The sequence below is a fragment of the Anguilla rostrata genome, chromosome 6 (genome assembly GCF_018555375.3).
Source record: "Anguilla rostrata isolate EN2019 chromosome 6, ASM1855537v3, whole genome shotgun sequence".
Classification (NCBI taxonomy): Eukaryota; Metazoa; Chordata; class Actinopteri; order Anguilliformes; family Anguillidae; genus Anguilla; species Anguilla rostrata.
Genome location: NC_057938.1, coordinates 53,546,516 through 53,565,930, shown reverse-complemented (window position 1 = coordinate 53,565,930; position 19,415 = coordinate 53,546,516). Strand labels below are relative to the sequence as shown.

General features: G+C 42.3%; 2 protein-coding genes across 10 annotated transcripts in view; both read right to left on the bottom strand.

Moving 5' to 3' along the window:
• Positions 1–45: 45 nt before the first annotated feature.
• tmem181 (transmembrane protein 181) lies at positions 46–13,691 on the bottom strand. 7 transcript variants are annotated; one of them, XM_064340543.1, is made up of 17 exons: positions 13,419–13,691; positions 10,488–10,591; positions 8,590–8,657; positions 8,082–8,172; positions 7,625–7,746; positions 6,854–6,973; positions 6,656–6,736; positions 6,392–6,491; positions 5,844–5,974; positions 5,128–5,219; positions 4,683–4,740; positions 4,401–4,503; positions 4,021–4,072; positions 3,145–3,227; positions 2,425–2,514; positions 1,917–1,983; positions 46–1,828 (listed from the first exon to the last, which is right to left on the bottom strand). In XM_064340543.1, exons 1-17 carry the CDS (start codon positions 13,547–13,549, stop codon positions 1,744–1,746), a joined length of 1,578 nt encoding a protein of 525 aa, XP_064196613.1. In that variant the 5' UTR covers positions 13,550–13,691; the 3' UTR covers positions 46–1,743. The 7 variants fall into 7 exon arrangements, with proteins under 7 accessions (XP_064196613.1, XP_064196615.1, XP_064196620.1 ...); XM_064340545.1 differs by lacking the exon at positions 13,419–13,691 and adding an exon at positions 11,826–11,983; XM_064340550.1 differs by lacking the exon at positions 13,419–13,691 and adding an exon at positions 11,681–11,703.
• A 462-nt stretch (positions 13,692–14,153) lies between these two features.
• The window catches only part of LOC135257623 (tubby-related protein 4-like), a 36,373-nt gene continuing 31,111 nt past the window's right edge, over positions 14,154–19,415 (bottom strand). For all 3 annotated transcript variants that reach the window (XM_064340540.1, XM_064340538.1, XM_064340539.1), the window contains one exon: positions 14,154–19,062. In XM_064340540.1, coding sequence (XP_064196610.1) covers positions 18,946–19,062 — 117 coding nt within the window. In that variant the 3' untranslated portion in view covers positions 14,154–18,945. The remainder of the gene's footprint in view (positions 19,063–19,415) is intronic.

Sequence of the window (19,415 nt, the reverse complement as noted above, 5' to 3'; positions counted from 1 at the left end):
ACAAATTCAGCTTTAAAAAAAAAAAAATTCAAAGTGACATTGTCAAACTGTTCAGTGATGTCAGAGATTTTTATTAGTCTGTGGTGACAACAGCAATTTGCTCAATGGACACATTGTGAACCTCCCAGCATCTCTTGGAATAAACGTTACAGTTTACATGGAACACACCAACGTCATTGCATTCACATGAGCGTTATGTCCAGTGAGTCCCTGTACACCGCTGTCGTTTGTGATCAGATGAATCTGTACATCGCTGCCGTTATAATTAAGTGGTGAAAAAACAAACCCATATACATATAAATTCCTATGTACTGTGTAACAAGTGATAGTAAGCAAGGCACAACACTTTCTGGGGTTTAATGACACGGCTTTTCTTCCACACAGATCTGGGTTTAAACAATAACCCGTTTTACCTTTCCAACCGTTTACCTTTCCAACTTAAACTTAATGTTCTTACCTTGTTGTGGCGCCACAACGTGATCATGTAGTCCGCAAGCATAAAAACAGGGACTACAAAATATCGGGACGTTGTGTAAAGGTTCTATATTCTGATTCTTTTAAAGCACATTTTCATGCGATGTGTGTCAATTTTTTTAAACCAACAAATAAAGGCGCCCAACTGCAATTGCGTAATAATGCTATAGCAAATAAAAGATTACGTGGTGGTGGTGGGGAGGAGCTTTCTATTTACACGTGCAATAGAAAAAAACTGCAGACGGTCAATATCTGCTGGGTGAGCATTTCAGTTACGACACCTAGTTAAACCAACAGGCCTGCAATATCATTTAAATGCTCTTACAATATGAAGCAACATTTGAATACCATTTTAATATCGATGTAGAAACTTTGGCAAACACTTTGAGGGTAATTGGAAATTAAGACAAAACTAGGCAAAGGAAACATTCACTAACCACTGTACAATTTCACTAAGGTGAGAGAGTTCCTTTGGGATACATTCTTGTACGATAGTAGACTTAAGAACGTTCGTCTGTTGCGACAGGAATGTGCAGTATTGCATGACTTCAGTTTTTAAAAAGGAACCGTTTTTTTCAGCTTCGATAAGTTAAGTCACGAAACAAAAACAGGGAGTGCGATTTCAACGCGGCTCTGGAAACAGGAATGATTTCAGGCAAAGTAAAGTCACATTAGCACGTAAACAATTACACCTACAAAGTTTAAGGCCCTCTCGTCGACGGCACTACTCGCCAGACACCCAGTGCTGTCCGTGCCGACGGAGAAGCAGACGGAATGGGAAAATCACGACATTTTACACACACAAAAAAAGGTTTAAACCTATTTAAAATCAAAGCGCTCGTTTTTTTTTTTATATATGCCACGCAGTATGTACAGATTGTGACATCTCTTTGCCTCTTCCCTTATACAGCCAGTATCATCCATGTTCATCTCTTCAACCATCATACCGAAATGGGAAAAATAAAATAAAAAGTTGTGGAAAAGCTGGCGGCTGTTTTATAGCTAGTTGTCCAATTTACAGTTTCCCTTAAGCAACCGTGCCGCCAGGCGAATTCAGTACATGCCCGCATAACACTACTCTTATTGAAATTAAATTACATTCAGTGGCAATTAAAGGTTTTTTTTTCAGTTTAAAAATATATATATCATTTGCATTTAATTTAAACAAGACACTATTTACATACACGTGGTTCCATACGTTCGTGGCCCCACCACTCCCCCTTCCGTCTATGTTACAATGAAGGCATGTCACTCAAGTAGCCTAGTCGATCAATCGCTGTCACTTTCATCCTGGTACTTTGCTGCAGCTTTGACGGCACGGCCATTTTGTAGAGGCATCTCTTCGTAGTCACTCCTTTAAACAAGATCAATCAAAAATATTATTTTAACGACGGCAATTAAAGTAAGCGCGTACAGTGTAAACGAGTAAAAGTGAAATTTACCCGTATATGACTTCATCATCAGAGTCGTTCAGCATCGAAAAAGCAGGATTATCCTTCAGCTGCGAGTCTAAAATGAAGATTTGGTCTCATGAACTCCAGCTGTCCACTTTGAATCAGTTACATATTTCCCTCCTCTACCACAAGAGGGCACTGTAGTTCTCACAGGGAAACATTTGTTCACTTACTGTCATCTCAAAATCACTGATGGATGGAAATTCATACTTAAAAAAAAAACCTTTCAAATTACAACGTATGCACTTGCACTGTTCTGAGAGCCATAAAATGAAGCCATTTATGTAGTTGAGATGTCAGTAAATGGACTGCAATGTACTTCCACAAAATTGTATTTTTACATGTCACAACAGTATTTCAAGACTTTAAAAAAAAAGTTCAGAAAAGAACCAGTAATGATCTACAAGTTTAAATAACCTCAGGCGGCTTTGCTTTATATTCTTCCACACCTTGCAGAAGTTCACATGTGGCATAAGGCTGGTTCAGCTTGACTCACCATAGAGGGCGTTCTTTGAAGGAGAGTACACAAAGGCCAGAGTGTAGAGGTAGAAGTTCAGCAGGCCGTAGAAGGACAGAAATTCGGCTGGTATTACTGCATTAAGGAACGCAGCTCGATTTGTCTGACTGTTTGCGTGAGCGAGCCCATAGATCAGCACTTTTCATCTTTTCTTAATAGTATCTTAGCACACAACAAAACTAAAAGCCCAGTACCGAAGTAACGGAATAAAAAAAAAAAAAACACTGGTGTATTTTTTTACATTAAGTTGTACGCTCAAATAATATTTATTTACATTTGATTCTCTAGCAAACTTCAAACAGCTGTACACCTAAAAAACATTTTAAAAAAACACTCCTATCTCTAATCTACCAGGGCATTTACTTACAAGGGCTTGTAAACAAATGTATTTTCTTACAAACCTTTTGGAAAAAAAATAATAGTTTGACTATGATACAAATATTAATAGATCATTTTGTTTTCAGAAACAACAGATCTCATTACACACATTTCGCCTTTTTAACCCTTAAAGAAATGACAGTTCCTCTTGCATGATGCAATGATGCATTAACTCCCCAACGTAGCTCCCACAAACAAAGCACTTAAACTGAAGCACTTAGACTCTGAAACACACAGGGATTCAGCAGTAGCCCCTTCCAGTTTCAAGTTTCAAGTTTATTTTATTTATATAGCACCAAATATTCCAGGCCAAAAGGATATAATTCTGGTAGTGAGTGGACAGCTCTGCCACAAAGTTGTCTTGAAGGACCTTGGCCCCAAACCTCAGGTACAGTATCACCATACTGGGGGAAAAAACAAAATAAAACGGTTTATGTAAAGAATGATTATGAATGGGGCGACAGGGACCAAATTCAATACTACAACTGGAATGTCAAAGACACTCAGATTTTAAATCCAGGAGACAATTTGCTCAAGGTAATCAGTTATGGTTTAGAGCAGGGGAGGGCTATTCCTGTCCTGGAGGGCCGGTGTGTCTGTAGGTTTTTGTTTCCACCAATTACCCTGGCTAAGGGAGCTAATTGGCTGCACGCACCAACACTGGTTCGCTCGTAGATTAGATCACAGGGAAACGCCCCGCACACAGACGCAGGAGCAGTCTTCAGCTGTCGTTCATGCACTTATCAAGAAAAGCAGCTTAAAATGCCAGATAATGTACATGTTAGGGGCAATTAAGTAATTTAAGGGCAGAAGTTGGCATGGAAACCAGAAACGGATACGGCCCTCATCGCCCACCCCTGGTTCAGAGACCCAGCGAACCGACAGGACAGTGGCCCCTCCACATAACCAATAGATTACTCACAAAAGGCTCCACCCTCCTAGACGATGATGTCACCAGATACCAGTGTTCTTCTGTTGTACCAGTGTACAGCAACCAAACTAATCAGGTTTTTTTTTTTTCCTCAACAAAATAAATATATATTTACAGTTCATGGATTGGGGGTGGGGGTGGGGGTCCATACTCAACAAACAAAAAAGCTGTGTGAAACGCACACAGATTGTTCTTTCACAGAGAGCTTACACTCTGATCGGCTTAAGTGAAGCCAAGGAATGCCGCGTGTGTATTACACAACTTACCTGATAACCAGCACAACAAAGGTCAGGGCCGTCAAGAACTTTAGTCGGAGATCTGGCACAAAAAAAAAAAAAAGAAAAAACACAGACAACCATAAATATGCTTCTACATACACGTTCCCATTTAAACGGGCGACAGGGTAGAATAATGGGTAAGGAGCTCGTCTTGTAACCGAAAAGGTCACGGGTTCGAATTCCAGCTAGGACACTGCCGTCGCACCCTTGAGCGTTTGCTAAACGCAATGTAACTGATGTAAAGTAAGTGACTGGAAAAGTGTGCTAGTCGCACACAACCGCAAGTGAATAAACACAGAGAATGCATGTGACCTGATCAGACCAGGTAGGGCAGAGCAGGTAGGCCAGACCAGGTAGGGCAGCTTTACCTGAGTAAGGCATGTTCTTCAGCTCAGAGCAGGCTCGGACTATCAGGAATATTAGATATAAGACGTAAAAGCAAGCCACCACCAGGAAGAACATCTTCATTCCCTAAAAATAAAGATCAATCAACACACTAATCAGCCTCTTTTACAGTTAAGTGTAGGCTATGTGTCTACAGGAACATATTTTATATATATAAATAACACATACATATTTTGTGAATACAATTTTAATAACTTATTTGAATCAAAAAGGATAAATTCATTAACTGTCAGCAGTAAACGTACCTGAAAATTGTGAATGTCTACTTTGTACTGGTATGTCGGATCATGAAGCTCGTTCACCCTGTGGAAAAGAATTATTCAAATAAAAATTAATCTTCACAGGACATGACTTTTTAAAAAATATTATTTTGAAGTTCGCCAAAGTGGACGAAAAGCTACGTGGAGCTGGCTTGTTTTCTGTTTTCTGTAACGTTACCTTTAGCTATCCAGCTAGCTACGTTAGACCACAGCGAGGCTAAAAATCCTGCATAGCGTGCCTTCAGGTTTGCTTACACAAGGTCAAACATGTTTAAGCAAAACACAGGGGGTCCAATCCAACAGAGGCCTAAGGCCTCTCCTATGCTCTTCACCCCCCCCCCCCCCTTAAAGATTTCCCTGTTAGCACATTTCCAAACCTCCCCCCTTCAGAACAGGACTTCATAATGAGCAGACGGTGTTCCTGACTCACGTCTGCCATATCCCCAGGGTGACAGCGGACAGCCACAGAAGGCCGACGATGACGAGCTTGGGCAGGTAGAAGGTGAGGCACTTTCTCTCTCCCTGAAACAGAAAGGTATAGCCTATAGCGTCAGTGCAAACACAACGTCATGTCAGGTACACTTATTCTGTTTATTCAACTGCTCAGCAACAGCAGCCAACAACAAGGATGATAATAACAAACAACAGGAACAATAATACTATTATTGTTAATATTTTTATTACTATTATTATTATATAAGTAGTAGCACTTTACATATTACAGAATTTACATAGCATCCATTAATACAGCTAATATTTACTGAAGCAATGCAGGTTGAGTAAGTAATCCCTTGCTCAAGTATCCTGCCCAGGACAAACCGGTGACCTTTGGCTGACAAGACCAGTTCCTTGCCCATTATACTATGCTGTCGCCCATAGTAGTGGCAGTAGTAGCAGGAGTGCTACTAGTACTACTCCCCACTGTGAGTTTGTTTTTGCAATTTTGACCCATTTCTTGCTATTTTTTTTCTACTCTGAAAAGCGTCTTTGTGATAGTTTTCTGTAAAAAGCGCTATACAAATAAAACTGATTGACCCTGATGTTGCTCCTCTATGTTTTTAAAAGCCCTTACCCACATTTGGTTTGGTATGAGGCCCACCCCACGCGTTCAGGCAGTGAAGCACAGACCCGCCACCCGAGCCTCACCTGAACTCGGATCCCATGGTACACGCAGAGCCAGAAGAGCAGCAGGGCACACAGGAACACCGCCTGGAAAAGCGCGTCCAGCATTCCCGGGAACCAGCTGTTCACCAGGAAGGACAGCGGGAAGAAGGGGTCTGAGGCGGGAAGAGGAAGAGGAAGAGAGCCGGATTAGGGGCACACCGGACATACAGCCTTTTCGGCAAAATCTTCACTCAGTCAAGATCCTGACTGGTATACAATACTGAAGATTTAAAATAATGCCTGTGTAGAGGTGAGTTTGGTTTTTAGTGATTTATGTCAATATTAAATCAATACTAATAGGCTTCGCTTTTTATATGGCTAAGTTGTGCTTTCCTCACTGGACAATGGCCGTAGTTAGCACTAGATTTTAGGTATTTTTCCCCCAATAATACACCAACTCCTATATCCTTTGCTGCAATCCTGGTTCATTAGAGAGGGAGGGGTTAATTAGGCCCTGTGATGAAGAAGGCGGGGCTAGGCTCTTTTATTAAGGGGGAGGGGACAGACTCATGCTGCAGAGAGGAACTCACCGTTATACAGCAGGAGCAGGGGTAACAGGATGGACATCCACTTCTGCTCGATGCCCCAGTCCCTCATGGAGAACTTACGCAGCGAGTGAGCAAACATGCACTGGAATACACACACACACACACACAAACGCATGCACGCGCACACACACACACACACACACACACACACACACAATGTCTTTTGAAGGTAGTGACTCAGTTAATAAAACAGAAAAATTTAAAGGATAAATTCTCAGATGTGGGGGGGGGGGGTGGTAGGCTTACCGTCACCATGAAGGTTAAGACCACGAAGACAAACCGAAACCAAATTTCCACCTGCGAGAAGGAGGGGTTGTAGAGCTTCCACTGCGAACAGAAGAGCGTTGACACACCGTCAGAATCGAGTCGACGCACCGCCCGAAGGCAAACACAGCAGGGAAACGCCCAGGGCAAGGAAACGGCCACGCCCGTGTTTGCGCTCACCGTGAAGATCACCTCCTTGACGCTGTAGGTGAGGTTCTCCAGGCCCCGGAAGCTGACGTTGATCCGATACTGCGTGTAGTTCAGGTAGCCCAGGTGCACCACGATGATCTCGTCGCATTTCTGGGTGTGTTACAGAGAGCACACACACACACACACACACACACACAACAACACACACACACACACACACACACACACACACACACACAACACACACACACACACACAACCCACACACACACCACACACACACACACACACACACACACACACCGTCAACAAACACACGCAGCGTATTACAAACAGTATTTTCACCCAAAAAATCATATAATAAAAATTCAGCCTATGGTACCCAGTCAGGCACACAAGTGGTCTACAGGGCTGGGGTCCACAAATCCGCACAGAATATTATACCCATTTTTATAAATCGATTAATTGGATTTCAATTCATGTACTGCCATGCGTGAATTAAAATGGAACCCTCCCACAATCTTGGTGGGTACCCCTACCTTGGGCACAAGACTTTTAAAAGCAGCTCTTACCACTTCCTGCCTTGATTAACACACAAGATTAGAAGAGGTGGATTGTGGGTAATGGCTGTGTCTAAAACCAGGCTGCTTGTCAAGTGGGGGAAACGCCACTCGAACGTCAAGCGGTTTCACACCACAGAAGTTACTAACACCTTCAGAAACAGGTCACATGAAACAGAAATCGTTTTGATAAGAAACTGCGTTTTTATACAAGGAGTGGGACAGATGGGCTCAAGCTCACCTCAGCACAGTGCAGGGTGCGGAACTTCTGGTGCACATTGTTGTTGACCTGCATCACGCTGGTGTCCTGCATCACCCCCTTCAGCTCCACGTTGATCTCAAACGGCTGGTGGAACTCCACCCCTGATTGGCCACAGGAAGTTCATAAAAAAACATGTTCACAAGGAAGGGCTTTTTTTTTTTTTTTTTGTCAATAAAGCCTAGTTATGTTTGCAGAGTGAGGCTTCACCTGCCCCGTAGTGGGTTGGGGGGGGGGGGGGGGGCTTCCGTTTACTGTCAATCACTCCCTGGTTACGAACCAATAAAAATGCTTTTCTCTCCACAGTAAAGCACAACTCGTTCACGGGTGAGTGACACGTGATGACCTGTGATAGCTCCGCCTCTTTTGGGGCAGATGAAGCCGCGCTCTCCCGCCATTCGCCAGCACCACAGTGTGCGAGGGAGGTAACGGCGCTCACCGTTGGTTTTATCTGGCTGGATCACGCAGGTCAGCCACAGCTGCTGGTTGTAGGTGGACAATGGTGGAGATTTTAAGTTGAACGGGCCAGACTAAAGAAGAAGAAAAAACAGATAGAAACTGAAATTATGCTACCTTACATGCAATAATCCTTTTTTTTTTTTTTTTTTTTTAACCAGTATAAACTGCTGATAAGTAACAATTATCCTTGCAGTTTTAGTTCATGGACATGAAGGAACACATCATTCATGCAACTGGTTTTCAGAACGCAGATATTTTCATACAGAAACTGACAAATTTTACAATTACTCAACACTGCAACTGCCTCAGTAAAATTTAAACTAAATGGTGGGATAAGGAAAACACAGCCTGACAGCGTGAGCAGGCAACGACGCACGCACCTCACGACACACACAACTCACACACACACACAACACGCACACAACACTCACGCACCTACACACACACTACAGCCAACACACACACGCACACAAGCTCTTTCAGCTCACCTTCACAGTGACATTCCCAGCCAGCAGCTTGGTGCCGATGTACGTCGACTCATAAATGATTTTGGGACCTGAGGAGGAAAATATAAACATGAACAAAGGCGCCAACAGCGAAAGAAAGCCGCTTTATTCACCACACCTAAACGTCCTGAGGGCGTTCCGTTCGACAAAGCCTGGCAACCAATCAGCCAAAAGCGCCTAACAACAGCGGCCCTAATTCCAAACTTCACAAAACTGATCACTGCTGTTACTTCGCAACGGCAGACCATCAAGTAAAAAAAAACCCAACTGTCACTTACGCAGACGAAGACTAGCCTGATTCTACAAAACTGATTTCTCATTGTGTTTATTTTTGACAAATGGCAGACTCAAGAAAGGTACCCTGTGCAACTTCTTTATTACTTTTGAATTAAGAGAAAAATAATTTCATAACTATTCTTTTAAAAGAGAAACTTTCAGTAAACTTTTCTTTTTCTTGCCTGCGTCAACATTTTTAATCTCGCATCAGGAGGGAATACGTCTCGTCTAAAGAGCAGCCTAGATAAAGATAGCGGGGGTGGCGGGTGGGGGGGGGGGGGCGGGGGGCCGTGCGCTGAGCAGGTCAAACATGGCTGCCTAAAACAAAGGCCACCTGACAGACGGAGCACCCAGCATGCACGCTGCTTATCGGTTCCTTCAAATGCCACCAAAAAAAAACCATTTCCATTGCAAAAACCGGCCTCTTTGCCAGTGATTGAGGCGATAAGGAACACAGACACACACACATCACACCACACAGCGGTCAACGTCTCCAACCACCAGGTAACCCACTTTCAGCAGCGTGCGTTTTCAGGAAGCCGTTATATTCACAGCAGGAAGAGACAACACAAGCCTTGGCCCCTTTCTGGGTTGACTGTGCCACCCAAGTACCCGTCTGTCACCAGACTTTGATTAAGCTGGCTGCTATGAGCAGATCCAGTTACTGCCCAACCTCAAACTTTTGAGGAGCTCTCTCTCCCTCTCTCTGTGCCTCGCTTGACTTCTTAATCCTTTGAAGAGTAGGCTTTTTTGGAATGTTTTTTTTTTCTTTCTCCAAAATTCCAAGTCAGTGTTCTAGAACTCCACTGCTTCCAGTTACCAGTAATGATTGTTACATCAGCATTAGAATGATCAGTTAAGAACGTTCTAATCACATATTTGTGATCTCACACCTGAAGGGGTTACGGTGCTCAATAGCGTGCACAGGCTGAAACATATTTATTTTCTCCTTTTTATGATTTTTTTTTTAACTGGAGAACAACAACAACAATTCAGGATCCGGACTTTAGGACGGCAGATTGGACCTCAGGCCTGATGTAGTTGCGGTCTGTTAGGGACGGGATCTTGCTCACAAACGATAGCTTTGTTTGGCGCCTTTTAGACTCTCTTTCATGGCTAAGATATAAAGCTTAAAAATCAGAGCACGAGACAGCTCGCAAGATTCTGTGCACTGACCATCCCCTGCTTTGAAAGTTACCGGTCAGGGTGACATCGCAGAACAGAACCCCAAGTCATTCCACACTCTACGGTGTGGTCAGCCTAAGCCAGATTGATTTTGGCTAATGATCACAGGCTACGTCACAGCATTTCACAGGGTATTGCTTTTAGCATGCAGTGATCCACTTCACGGTCATGTTGCCATTCTGGATATTGAGGCAGAAACAGTGTTATCATGCACCCTATGACGCAGGGTTTAAAACAGTGCATTGGATCCGACAGGCAGTGCGAATTACCTCATCTCAGTAGCCAAGACGGCAATAAGAGTGATAATTAACATGCGCTATTAATAAAACCATGGCTCACAGATCTCTCTGGAGATAAATAGAAAATTGGCCACCCACTCCACCCACAAATAATCCCTGGGAAACTAACTCAGCACCTACCTGCGATGCCGATGAAAACCGTGAGGCCAAAGCAGACTAAGAAAACGACAAACACCAACACGAAATGCCGTTTGGAGAGCGTGTAGAGACGCATGGGTGCGAGCCTACAAACAAAGAGATAAAAGAGGACAGTATTAAACACATTTCAAGGGCTCATTCCTTACAATACAAGAGGGTTTTACTTTTTGGCGGTCCAGTTACACCGTTAGCAAGGGATAACGAACTTCCAAACAGTTTTCGTAGAAATCCATGACTGTCACAGAAACTTCTACTTCGTCTGCTCGTGGAAATCACATTACGGCAGGTCTACATACATCTGCTCGTCAATGCAATCAGTCTCATCTGACATCTAAAGCGACTTTCTGATGCTATAGCCAAGTGTCATGCAGCCGCTATGCGTAACGCATGCCCGGAATGATAGCCGTGAGCAATCTGTAGGACCCCTCAGCAATTTCGAGGGAGAATCGGGATGGGTGTCACGGCTACATCTGTGACACCAACCGGGTGTGCGGTCTCCTGTTCTTTTCAAATATAACGGAATCCGTCCATCCACCCTCGCCCCCCTTCTCTGGCCACGTCGCGGAGCGCACAGTTCATCAACCCGCACAGTATTGTACCCACTGGGCGTGCACCAACCAGTAGAAACAGTTCACACTATTTGCCACCTAAAGTCACTCTGACAAACCTTTGAAAACACTTACAGTAGCTATTAAATAGCACAGAAGACGATGCCAGTCTCAAAGATAAGAATTCAAATAAAACATCATGGTGCAAGTAGTGCGTAGGCCGAAGTTAGTTTGCCGAAGTAGACGCCAAATCAAACCTAATTGCTATCTGGTTCTCTGTGTAATTTAGATATCATGTTCGCAAGGTGACGAGCGACACAGATTCGAGAAAAAACTGTCATACCCAACTGCCTAAAAACGGTCGCACCCAACCTTGCCACACCAGTTGTTAGCGATGTATTCCCCTGCATGGAAACTTGTAATCATTTGCATGAACTAACGTTAGTTCAGTTGGACGGCAAACTCACGTAGCTTAACTAACGTCAACTCAAACACTCAGGGGTTTGATAAAACGAATTAGACTACCATCTGCTGTTAGCTAGCTAACTAAGCTTGCAGCAAAATAACATCACCTTTAGAAAAAGACCTAGCTAACTAGTTAGCACTTGCTATGTAAACGTTGAAGACCTTCATGAAGCTAAGCACAGATGGCAAGACACGTCCAGATCGCCAGGTACTAGTTTGCTAGCAGCTGAGCTAGCAATTGGCTAACTATGCTTAACGACCAGCTAGTGGCTCTCTTTCAGAATACGTCTATTACATATTGGCTTACCGATCCATTTTCAAGTTTGTTTTACCCCGTAGTTATAAATATGGTAGCCAGCGTGCTTAGCTAGCTGACTGGCTACCCGAAGATACTTTTCTAATGCAAATTTACATCCGTATACCTCAGACGACGCGCCGGAAATATACGTCACTCTTCTTACGAGGAGCAACGCAACATCGAGAGCACAATTACCATGCGTCCATTGCAGTCCTACAATAAGTTCCGGTTACTCAGTAAGATTTTCGTTTAGCTATAGTTCCGATATCCATCACAATGTAAAAGTCCATAAAAATACGTTTAGTTCAACGTCATATTGCTAACCACTCGCATTAACAAAAGCACTTCTAGTTGCTTATCTTATTACGACAAAAACAAATATTAACTGTTCTGCATGTGTCACGTGAGTGCATAAAATATTTAATAACACCAGAGAACGTTTTATTTTGCCACAATGAGAAAGACAATTAAAATCCAGTTTAGCGTTGTTCTTTTTAGAGTGTAACACTTGAAAAAGAAATTGCATATCAGCTGGGAGCAACGGCGTGCAGAAATCGTTACCCATTGCACATGCAGTCGTCTGATTTCATGTAGTTTCTGAATTGTTTCTGAAAAGTTTTCTATAATGCGAAAAAGTAATGCATTCCAAATATCTGCCTGACACTGCTGATTGAATTATAAATTGAGAGAATGTGATGATGCCCCTCTTGGTAAGTCAAAACGTATTTGTCACATAAGATGGTGCATATATTAGGCCCAATAAAAACTAGTGGGGTGCGCAGCACAGCACAGCACTTTTCGCCCCCAAATATTGTTATAGCAGACCGCATTCAAATGCTATAAATGTGGCATTTATTTCTGTGCTATTTTAAGTGCCGTGTAGGTTTATGCGCATGATGGAACAGGCTCATTTGAATGCATATTTTACCAATATGCATTCATTTTAAACCGGACATAATTTTCACTAAATACAGAGTGCACTTTAATGTACTCCAGTGTCAGTGCTAGTTTAACACGGATTAGACGAATACTGGCCGTATCGTAAGATATACACATGATGAAGATTGGCCTACATAGCCGTTTCATCTTGATACAGCAGCCAACTGATGCTGTATCCTACGCAAAGGCGTGAAGCACTGGTTGGATCGAGCATCTTTTTTTCTGGCTTTGCTCAAATTTATTCCATGTATTTAATGAACAAAGAATACGATTATTGCATTTTACTTAGCATAGGCTATAGGCTACTCTTAAAATAACACGTGAGTGTAAAAGATAGACTTCACAGAAGAATAGACTGCACCAATCTAACCAAATGGATGCCAGTTACCTACGCCATGTTGGCAGTTTCTTTCGCCGTAGGCTATTACACTGTACATTATAACCATTATGAATTAAGCATGTGGATGGTTGGAGATGTCAACAGCCCAATATTTCTTCATTTTAAGAATCTCACCAGTATATTATACGACTATTTTAACGCTCCCCGTCCAACCAATTTCCATATTGGCGACCATTAGAACAGCAACAAAAAGCCCAAACAAAAACAGTATAAAACAAACAACATCAGTCTCATAAATAATGTATCCTCGTTAAATAATTTACCTGTAGAATCGATCGTCTCTGTATGGCGTTAGATCTTCCTTCAGTTCTTTGTACGCCTCTTGTATCTTTTTGCAAAAATATTTCAGTTCACTGTAGAGCGGGCTCTCGAAGCTCGAGTAGTCCGTGTCCATCCTGTCCGTGTCTGGGTCGCTGAAAATGGCGGTTGGAAATAATCCGCAGCCAGCTGAAAAACACGCCGGTATTGTGTTTTGTGTAGTCTAGTTAAATAAAAACTGCAGGCCAAGCTTTTTCTGTTTGCGCTGGTCCAAAAGGATATGGACACAAAACCAAAGGGGGCGGAGACGCAGCATCAGGGGATGACGTACGCACAATTCAGGACCTCGGATAGAGCCAATGTAGACAATCTCCAAGGGGTCATTAATGTCATCCACTCCACACGCGTACAACTGCCAAAATAAGAGAAATTGCGTCGATGCATACCAGAAGTTACTCCATGTTCGCTTTGTTTTGACAGGTTAATTTACATTCAAAATCATAAACTAAATCAAGAATCCTTGATCGGATTAGTTGCGATAATTCTTAGTCGTAGATGTACAGGCAGGGATACGTCTATTCTGGACCAGCACAATGCTTTCAACATCACGCCTAAAACTCAACCACACTCGGTATCCTGGTTAAAAACAGAGATATTGCAATCAAACGTGGGTTTATTTCAAATGTATCTGAACGAAACGCACTGCTCTCCCCAGTCACCTCAGACAGAAACGTAATACATTAAACTTTTCAATCCGCACATTTTATTAAGCAACAGCTGGACAACTGACACAAATCCATTTCTAGGAAAACAAACAAAACAAAATTAAACAGAAACGTCCGTATTACAGTACAATACGAAACCTGGCACATACCAGTTACAATAGTTATAATTGTACCATTTTAGGTAAGGTCTGCATATCGGGAATTAAAAGGTTAAAGAAAAAAGTAAAAAATAAAAAAAGACAAGTTTAGTGTTCCTCTTTTTCAAAGAGTATTTTATAAATTGAGATAAAGCGTATCAGAAAGTCAGCATCGATATCAACTTTACTCAACAGCGCCCCCCTTGCCAGCAGCAGCCTCATCCAACCCAATGCCTTATGGGTAAAATATCAAAAAGACACGAAGAAAACTTCACTCATTCATCCGAATGATTGCATTACTAAAAAAACGCAAACGCACCGACTAATTCAATTACAATGTTCAGTGTTAATAATGCATTTACAACCAAATGCATATACCTTTTCCAGCATATGCCACAGTGGCATGTTAACTTTTAACTCTGAAGCAAATCCATGCTTATTTATCTGTAACTATCACATTTTTTATTCTAAAATAATGTGAAACATATACAACTGAAAAATAATTTAAATGGCATGCCTTATTAACACAAACTATTAACATTCAGTCACCAAATCAGACAACATGTTCTCATTTTGGTTTTTCAAGTATTTTTCTCTTTTAACCTACATCTATAAAGCACATTTCTACTCAAATAAATGCCATACACTACACTGTCCAATACAGATCACTTCATCAAATTAATATTTAAAAAAGTATTCAGAATTATTAAATAGGCGATCCTTTTGGTTGCTTTCAGTGGCAAAATTCAAAACAGTAATGCGTACTCGAATAAGTTGTCTCAAAAAATAAATATAACGTTAACAGCTAACAAATGAAAGGTGCCATTTCCACAGCTAGAAAGAAACGAAGACCTTAAAAATGAACAAACATCAGATCTGACAGGGGTTGGCATTCGTGCTGACAAGGCAATATATATACTGTATATATAGATATAACACTGAGGGAATCTGTTGACCTCACAGTTTACACTAACAGACTTTACTCGACAGACACATCCTGTGCTACTACACTAACTACTACACTCAATCACGTAGTATGAACTCCTTTTCTGTTTCCGCTTGCATCCCCAAGTCGGTCTTGCATAACACCCTGACATCAAACCACCCCCACCCCCCACCCCCCCACAATACACCGGTAGCAAATCTTCTCAACACAAAGAATCGTTTAAGTGAATCCACAAATTATATACAGTGATCAGCTTTAAAAAAAAAAAAAAAAAAAAAGAAAATAAAAAAAAATGTTCATGTACAAAATAAAACTGCGTCGAACCAGAATGAGATGTTTTGTAACGTTGGTCACCTTGCCCATGTAAACGTATCTGGCGGTAAGTTATGGGAGAAAAAATGGGAGGGAAAATATTGCACAACTAAACTGTCAACCCTTGGAAATGAAAAGTACTTGTTTTTAAAAAAATAAAATAAAATAAAATAAAAAAGAAAGAAAAAAACAGACCAGAATGGTGCACGTTCCACATTCTTTTCCTAGAGCAAATGGTGCATCAATCCCATTCTTCTGCCCATATTTTATATCCTTGCTCACAAATATTTGTGTAAAGCAAAATTCAAGTCTCCTGACATTTCTGTCACAGGAAGAAAAAACCCAAAAAAAAAAAAAACCTAAGAAATTCAAATAAGAGTGTTGGTGACTGCTGTGCTGTCCGATGACCTCATCTGTTGTTGGCCTCCATAGCCAATCAAATCTTTTTGCTGCTGTATGTGGGGGTGTGTACACATGGGCTGATCTTAAGGATGATGTTCCAACATTCAGGGACCGTCCGCACAACCTGGGCCCACTGCAAACAGCAAGGGCAGCTGACACACTCCCACAGAGCAGCAGAAGCACACACAATTCACATCAAGCTCTTTCTGATGCCTCGGCCTTCCGTAAAACCGAATCTCGCTATCTGCACGCGTAAACCAGAGAATTCCAAACGAGACTTTGCTTGTGTCGAATGAAGACGTCCCCACAAACCAGGACACAGACATACACACACACACGCACACACGTATAGACACGCGCACACACACAGGTCTACGTTTACGTGGATGGAAAAGGTAGGAGAAAATGTGACGTTGGAGACACAATATTCCACTTTTACACATGACTTCATGACTACTTACAGACTCGTGAGCTCAGTATTGTACACAAGATTAAGATCCGTAGTTTAAAAACAGTTTGGACTTCCGGGACAACAACTTTAGCCTTTGGCACACGACTTTGGGATTACAAATAAAAATGGCTTAATGTTTTTTTTTTCTTCCCCCCCCCCCCCACAACTTGTATTTCTTGTGATTTTTCAGTGACATTCAAGGCTGTAAAAGACTGTAACCCTGACCTCTTCACCCCCCCCACCCCTCACCCCCCACTCCCCAAAAAGGTAAAACAGACAATTCTGTAACCTCTCAACATGGGGTTGCATTCCACACTCCAACGATCACCGATGGGCTTCCTAAGCCTTCTCTGCTGCACTGACCTCAGACCAGTGCCCTGGCTGTGACCGCAAGCCCTCTGTGGCGACCACTGATCTGGGATCAGTCTCTGCGAGGGAAGCTGGTCATCTGAGCTTAGTGCAGATGACTTAGTGGCTTCCAAACCTGGTCCTTGGGGAACCCCAGCCAGTTCCGGATATTTGATGTGTCCCGTCACAAGCACACCTGACATTTAACAAATTAATCAAGCCCTCGATTAGTTGCATCAGGTGTGTTTGAGGTGGAACACACTGAGTGCCTGGATCTGGCCGGGGCTCCCCGGGGACAGGTTTTTTGGGAGCCACGGCGTTAGTGAACCGGACGGCCCACCACTTCCTGTGACCTGCAGGATGCTGATTGGACCACAAGGTAAGACTTGAACAAGGTCTTAAGAAAAGTTCAATCCACGAAGGCTTTAAAAAACATAAAAGTTAAAGAAAAAAAAAAGAAAAAAAAAACAACAGGCCTAATAATTTCTGGACCAACCAGCCATCATCCCAAAATCCTAAAATTTGGTGTGCACCAATTCCCAGATCTGCAGCTTGTAAGATAACTGGATCGTCCTTCATAAGGAGTGCTTCCACGATCGACGAACCAAAGGCTTTGTTTGTTTTTAACAGTGACGTACTCCGGAACACAACCGTGCATGACGACGACTATTATGATGTCACCACATTCCCCAGCAACACCTCTCACATACCACGCCATAGGACATACCATCGAGTAAAAAAATAAAAATAAAAAAAACACAGAGGTCGTCTGTCCTCCCCATGCACATGATCACTTTACAACGATGGAATGATATGTAACAAATATTTACATGATTAAAAAAGTATGAAATGGCATAGGTGAAAAATACAAAAATATCTCTGGTACCTTGCTTACATGTCACTTGGGGAGGGTTCAAGTCGGACACCCCAAATTGATCACTTCACAGAAGTGACAGGAGGTAAAGATCACTTCATACTGGGAAAACCGCCTTCTCTTCACCAACAACCCACAATCAATACCCAAATTTACCACAATCACCGTTTTAACTAAATTCCCCGCCTCTGAACTGTACATTTGTTTGAACGGATGGGCTCTTATTTTGACCTCCTGTCTCCCAAACAAAATAAACATCTTGAAATCCATGTAAACAAGGTACTAAGATCGCTTAATGCTACATAAATATAAACAACAACAAGAATAATTATAATAATCATAATAATAATAATAATAACAATAACAATAATATTATTAATGACCAAATAATATATACATATAAATAGATCTCATAAACACAAAAACTGAAAAACAGGAGCATTGATACGTTGAAATACTGATCCAGATGAATTCTTTCAAGTCTGTCCGTTTCTCGCTAACACGACCGAGGACTGTCACTCAAGACACTCCCCACGTTTCGAAAACAGCTCCCGTGAACTCCAGAATCGAAACACTCCCGACTACTTTCAAGTCTAGTTTCTGAAAATGCAAAGCGCAAAGTTTTGTTCTGTAGCCATCCTCGGTACTTCGAAAAGCACTATAAATCAAAGTACTTAAGAAATCAAAACTTAAGACTGACCCCCAAAAAATACTTTGAAACGCATAACATTTTTTTTTTTTGTTCAGTTCGAAATGTGTAATATCTATAATAAAGCCAAAAAAAGGTAATCACACTTTCAATTAAATTCATACAGCTAACCGATTTCAGTGCTCAGTAGCCGTAAGGTCTGCAAATGAGCGATTCATTTTCCAGATAAGTTTTTTTCTTTTTCTTTCAAGTATTACTGTTATGTTTAAAAACTGGACTGAAAAAACTCCAATGTAACAGTATTAATAGGAAACAATAACGTAATATAAGGCAGTCTGTATAGTGGACAGTCTGGTTTCCACTAGCTTCTGTAAGCTAGAGCAGCATATATTTGCAGAACGACCACAGAAAGCTAAGCCCATGTCCCCCGATGAGTGACCCCCCCCCGGTTTTTGTCCGTCATCCTCCATGACCTCCACCGCACCTCGCAAAACAGCACCCTCTAATGGCAGCATTGGGCATTGCAGCTCCGCTCGAGTCGGATATTTTTTTCTCTTCTTCTTCTTCTTCTTCTCCTCTCTCGTCACAATGCACAACTAACGGAAAAAAGGGACTGCCGGGGGTCCCCCCACCCGCACGCGTGCGCTTTGGCGGACGGCGGGAAGGGATGTGGAGAGCAGGCCCCCGCTCACTTGAGCCGCTGGGTGACGTTGGCCAGGGCGACGGCGAAGGCCTGGACGGCGGAGAAGGGGTACTGAAAGTCCAGGATGTAGGCGTTGCCATCGATCCGGCCGAACTGCATCACCTGCAGGGACAGGAACAAGGCCACGGGGCGTAGGGGGAGAAGGTTACGTGGGAAGATACGCAAAGTCCAAGATCTAGGTAAGCTATGCTAATGGAAAAAAAAAGACCTTCGGGATGCACTTGTATGTCGCTTTAGATAAAAGCGCTTACCAAATAAATAGCATGTAATGTAAAGTAACTATTCGATGTGTGCATGCTGCTTTTGCCTGATGCTCTATAATGCAATACCCCATCTGTAGTGATCCCTATGCTTGCATGTGAAGTCACAATACAGAAAAGCTTATGTGACTCCCACATACTATGTAATACGTGCAAAGAAAAAAAACTTTCAGCACCATTTCAGTTGCACAGGCT

Excerpts from the sequence above, each read along its gene's own strand:
- tmem181 (XM_064340543.1), bottom strand. The coding sequence starts at position 13,549 with ATGGACACGGACTACTCGAGCTTCGAGAGCCCGCTCTACAGTGAACTG. Across the intron at positions 8,658-10,487 it reads GGTTTTCATCGGCATCGCAG|GTCCCAAAATCATTTATGAG; the intron begins GTAGGTGCTGAG and ends TTTCCTCCTCAG. Across the intron at positions 6,737-6,853 it reads TCAAGGAGGTGATCTTCACG|TGGAAGCTCTACAACCCCTC; the intron begins GTGAGCGCAAAC and ends TTCTGTTCGCAG.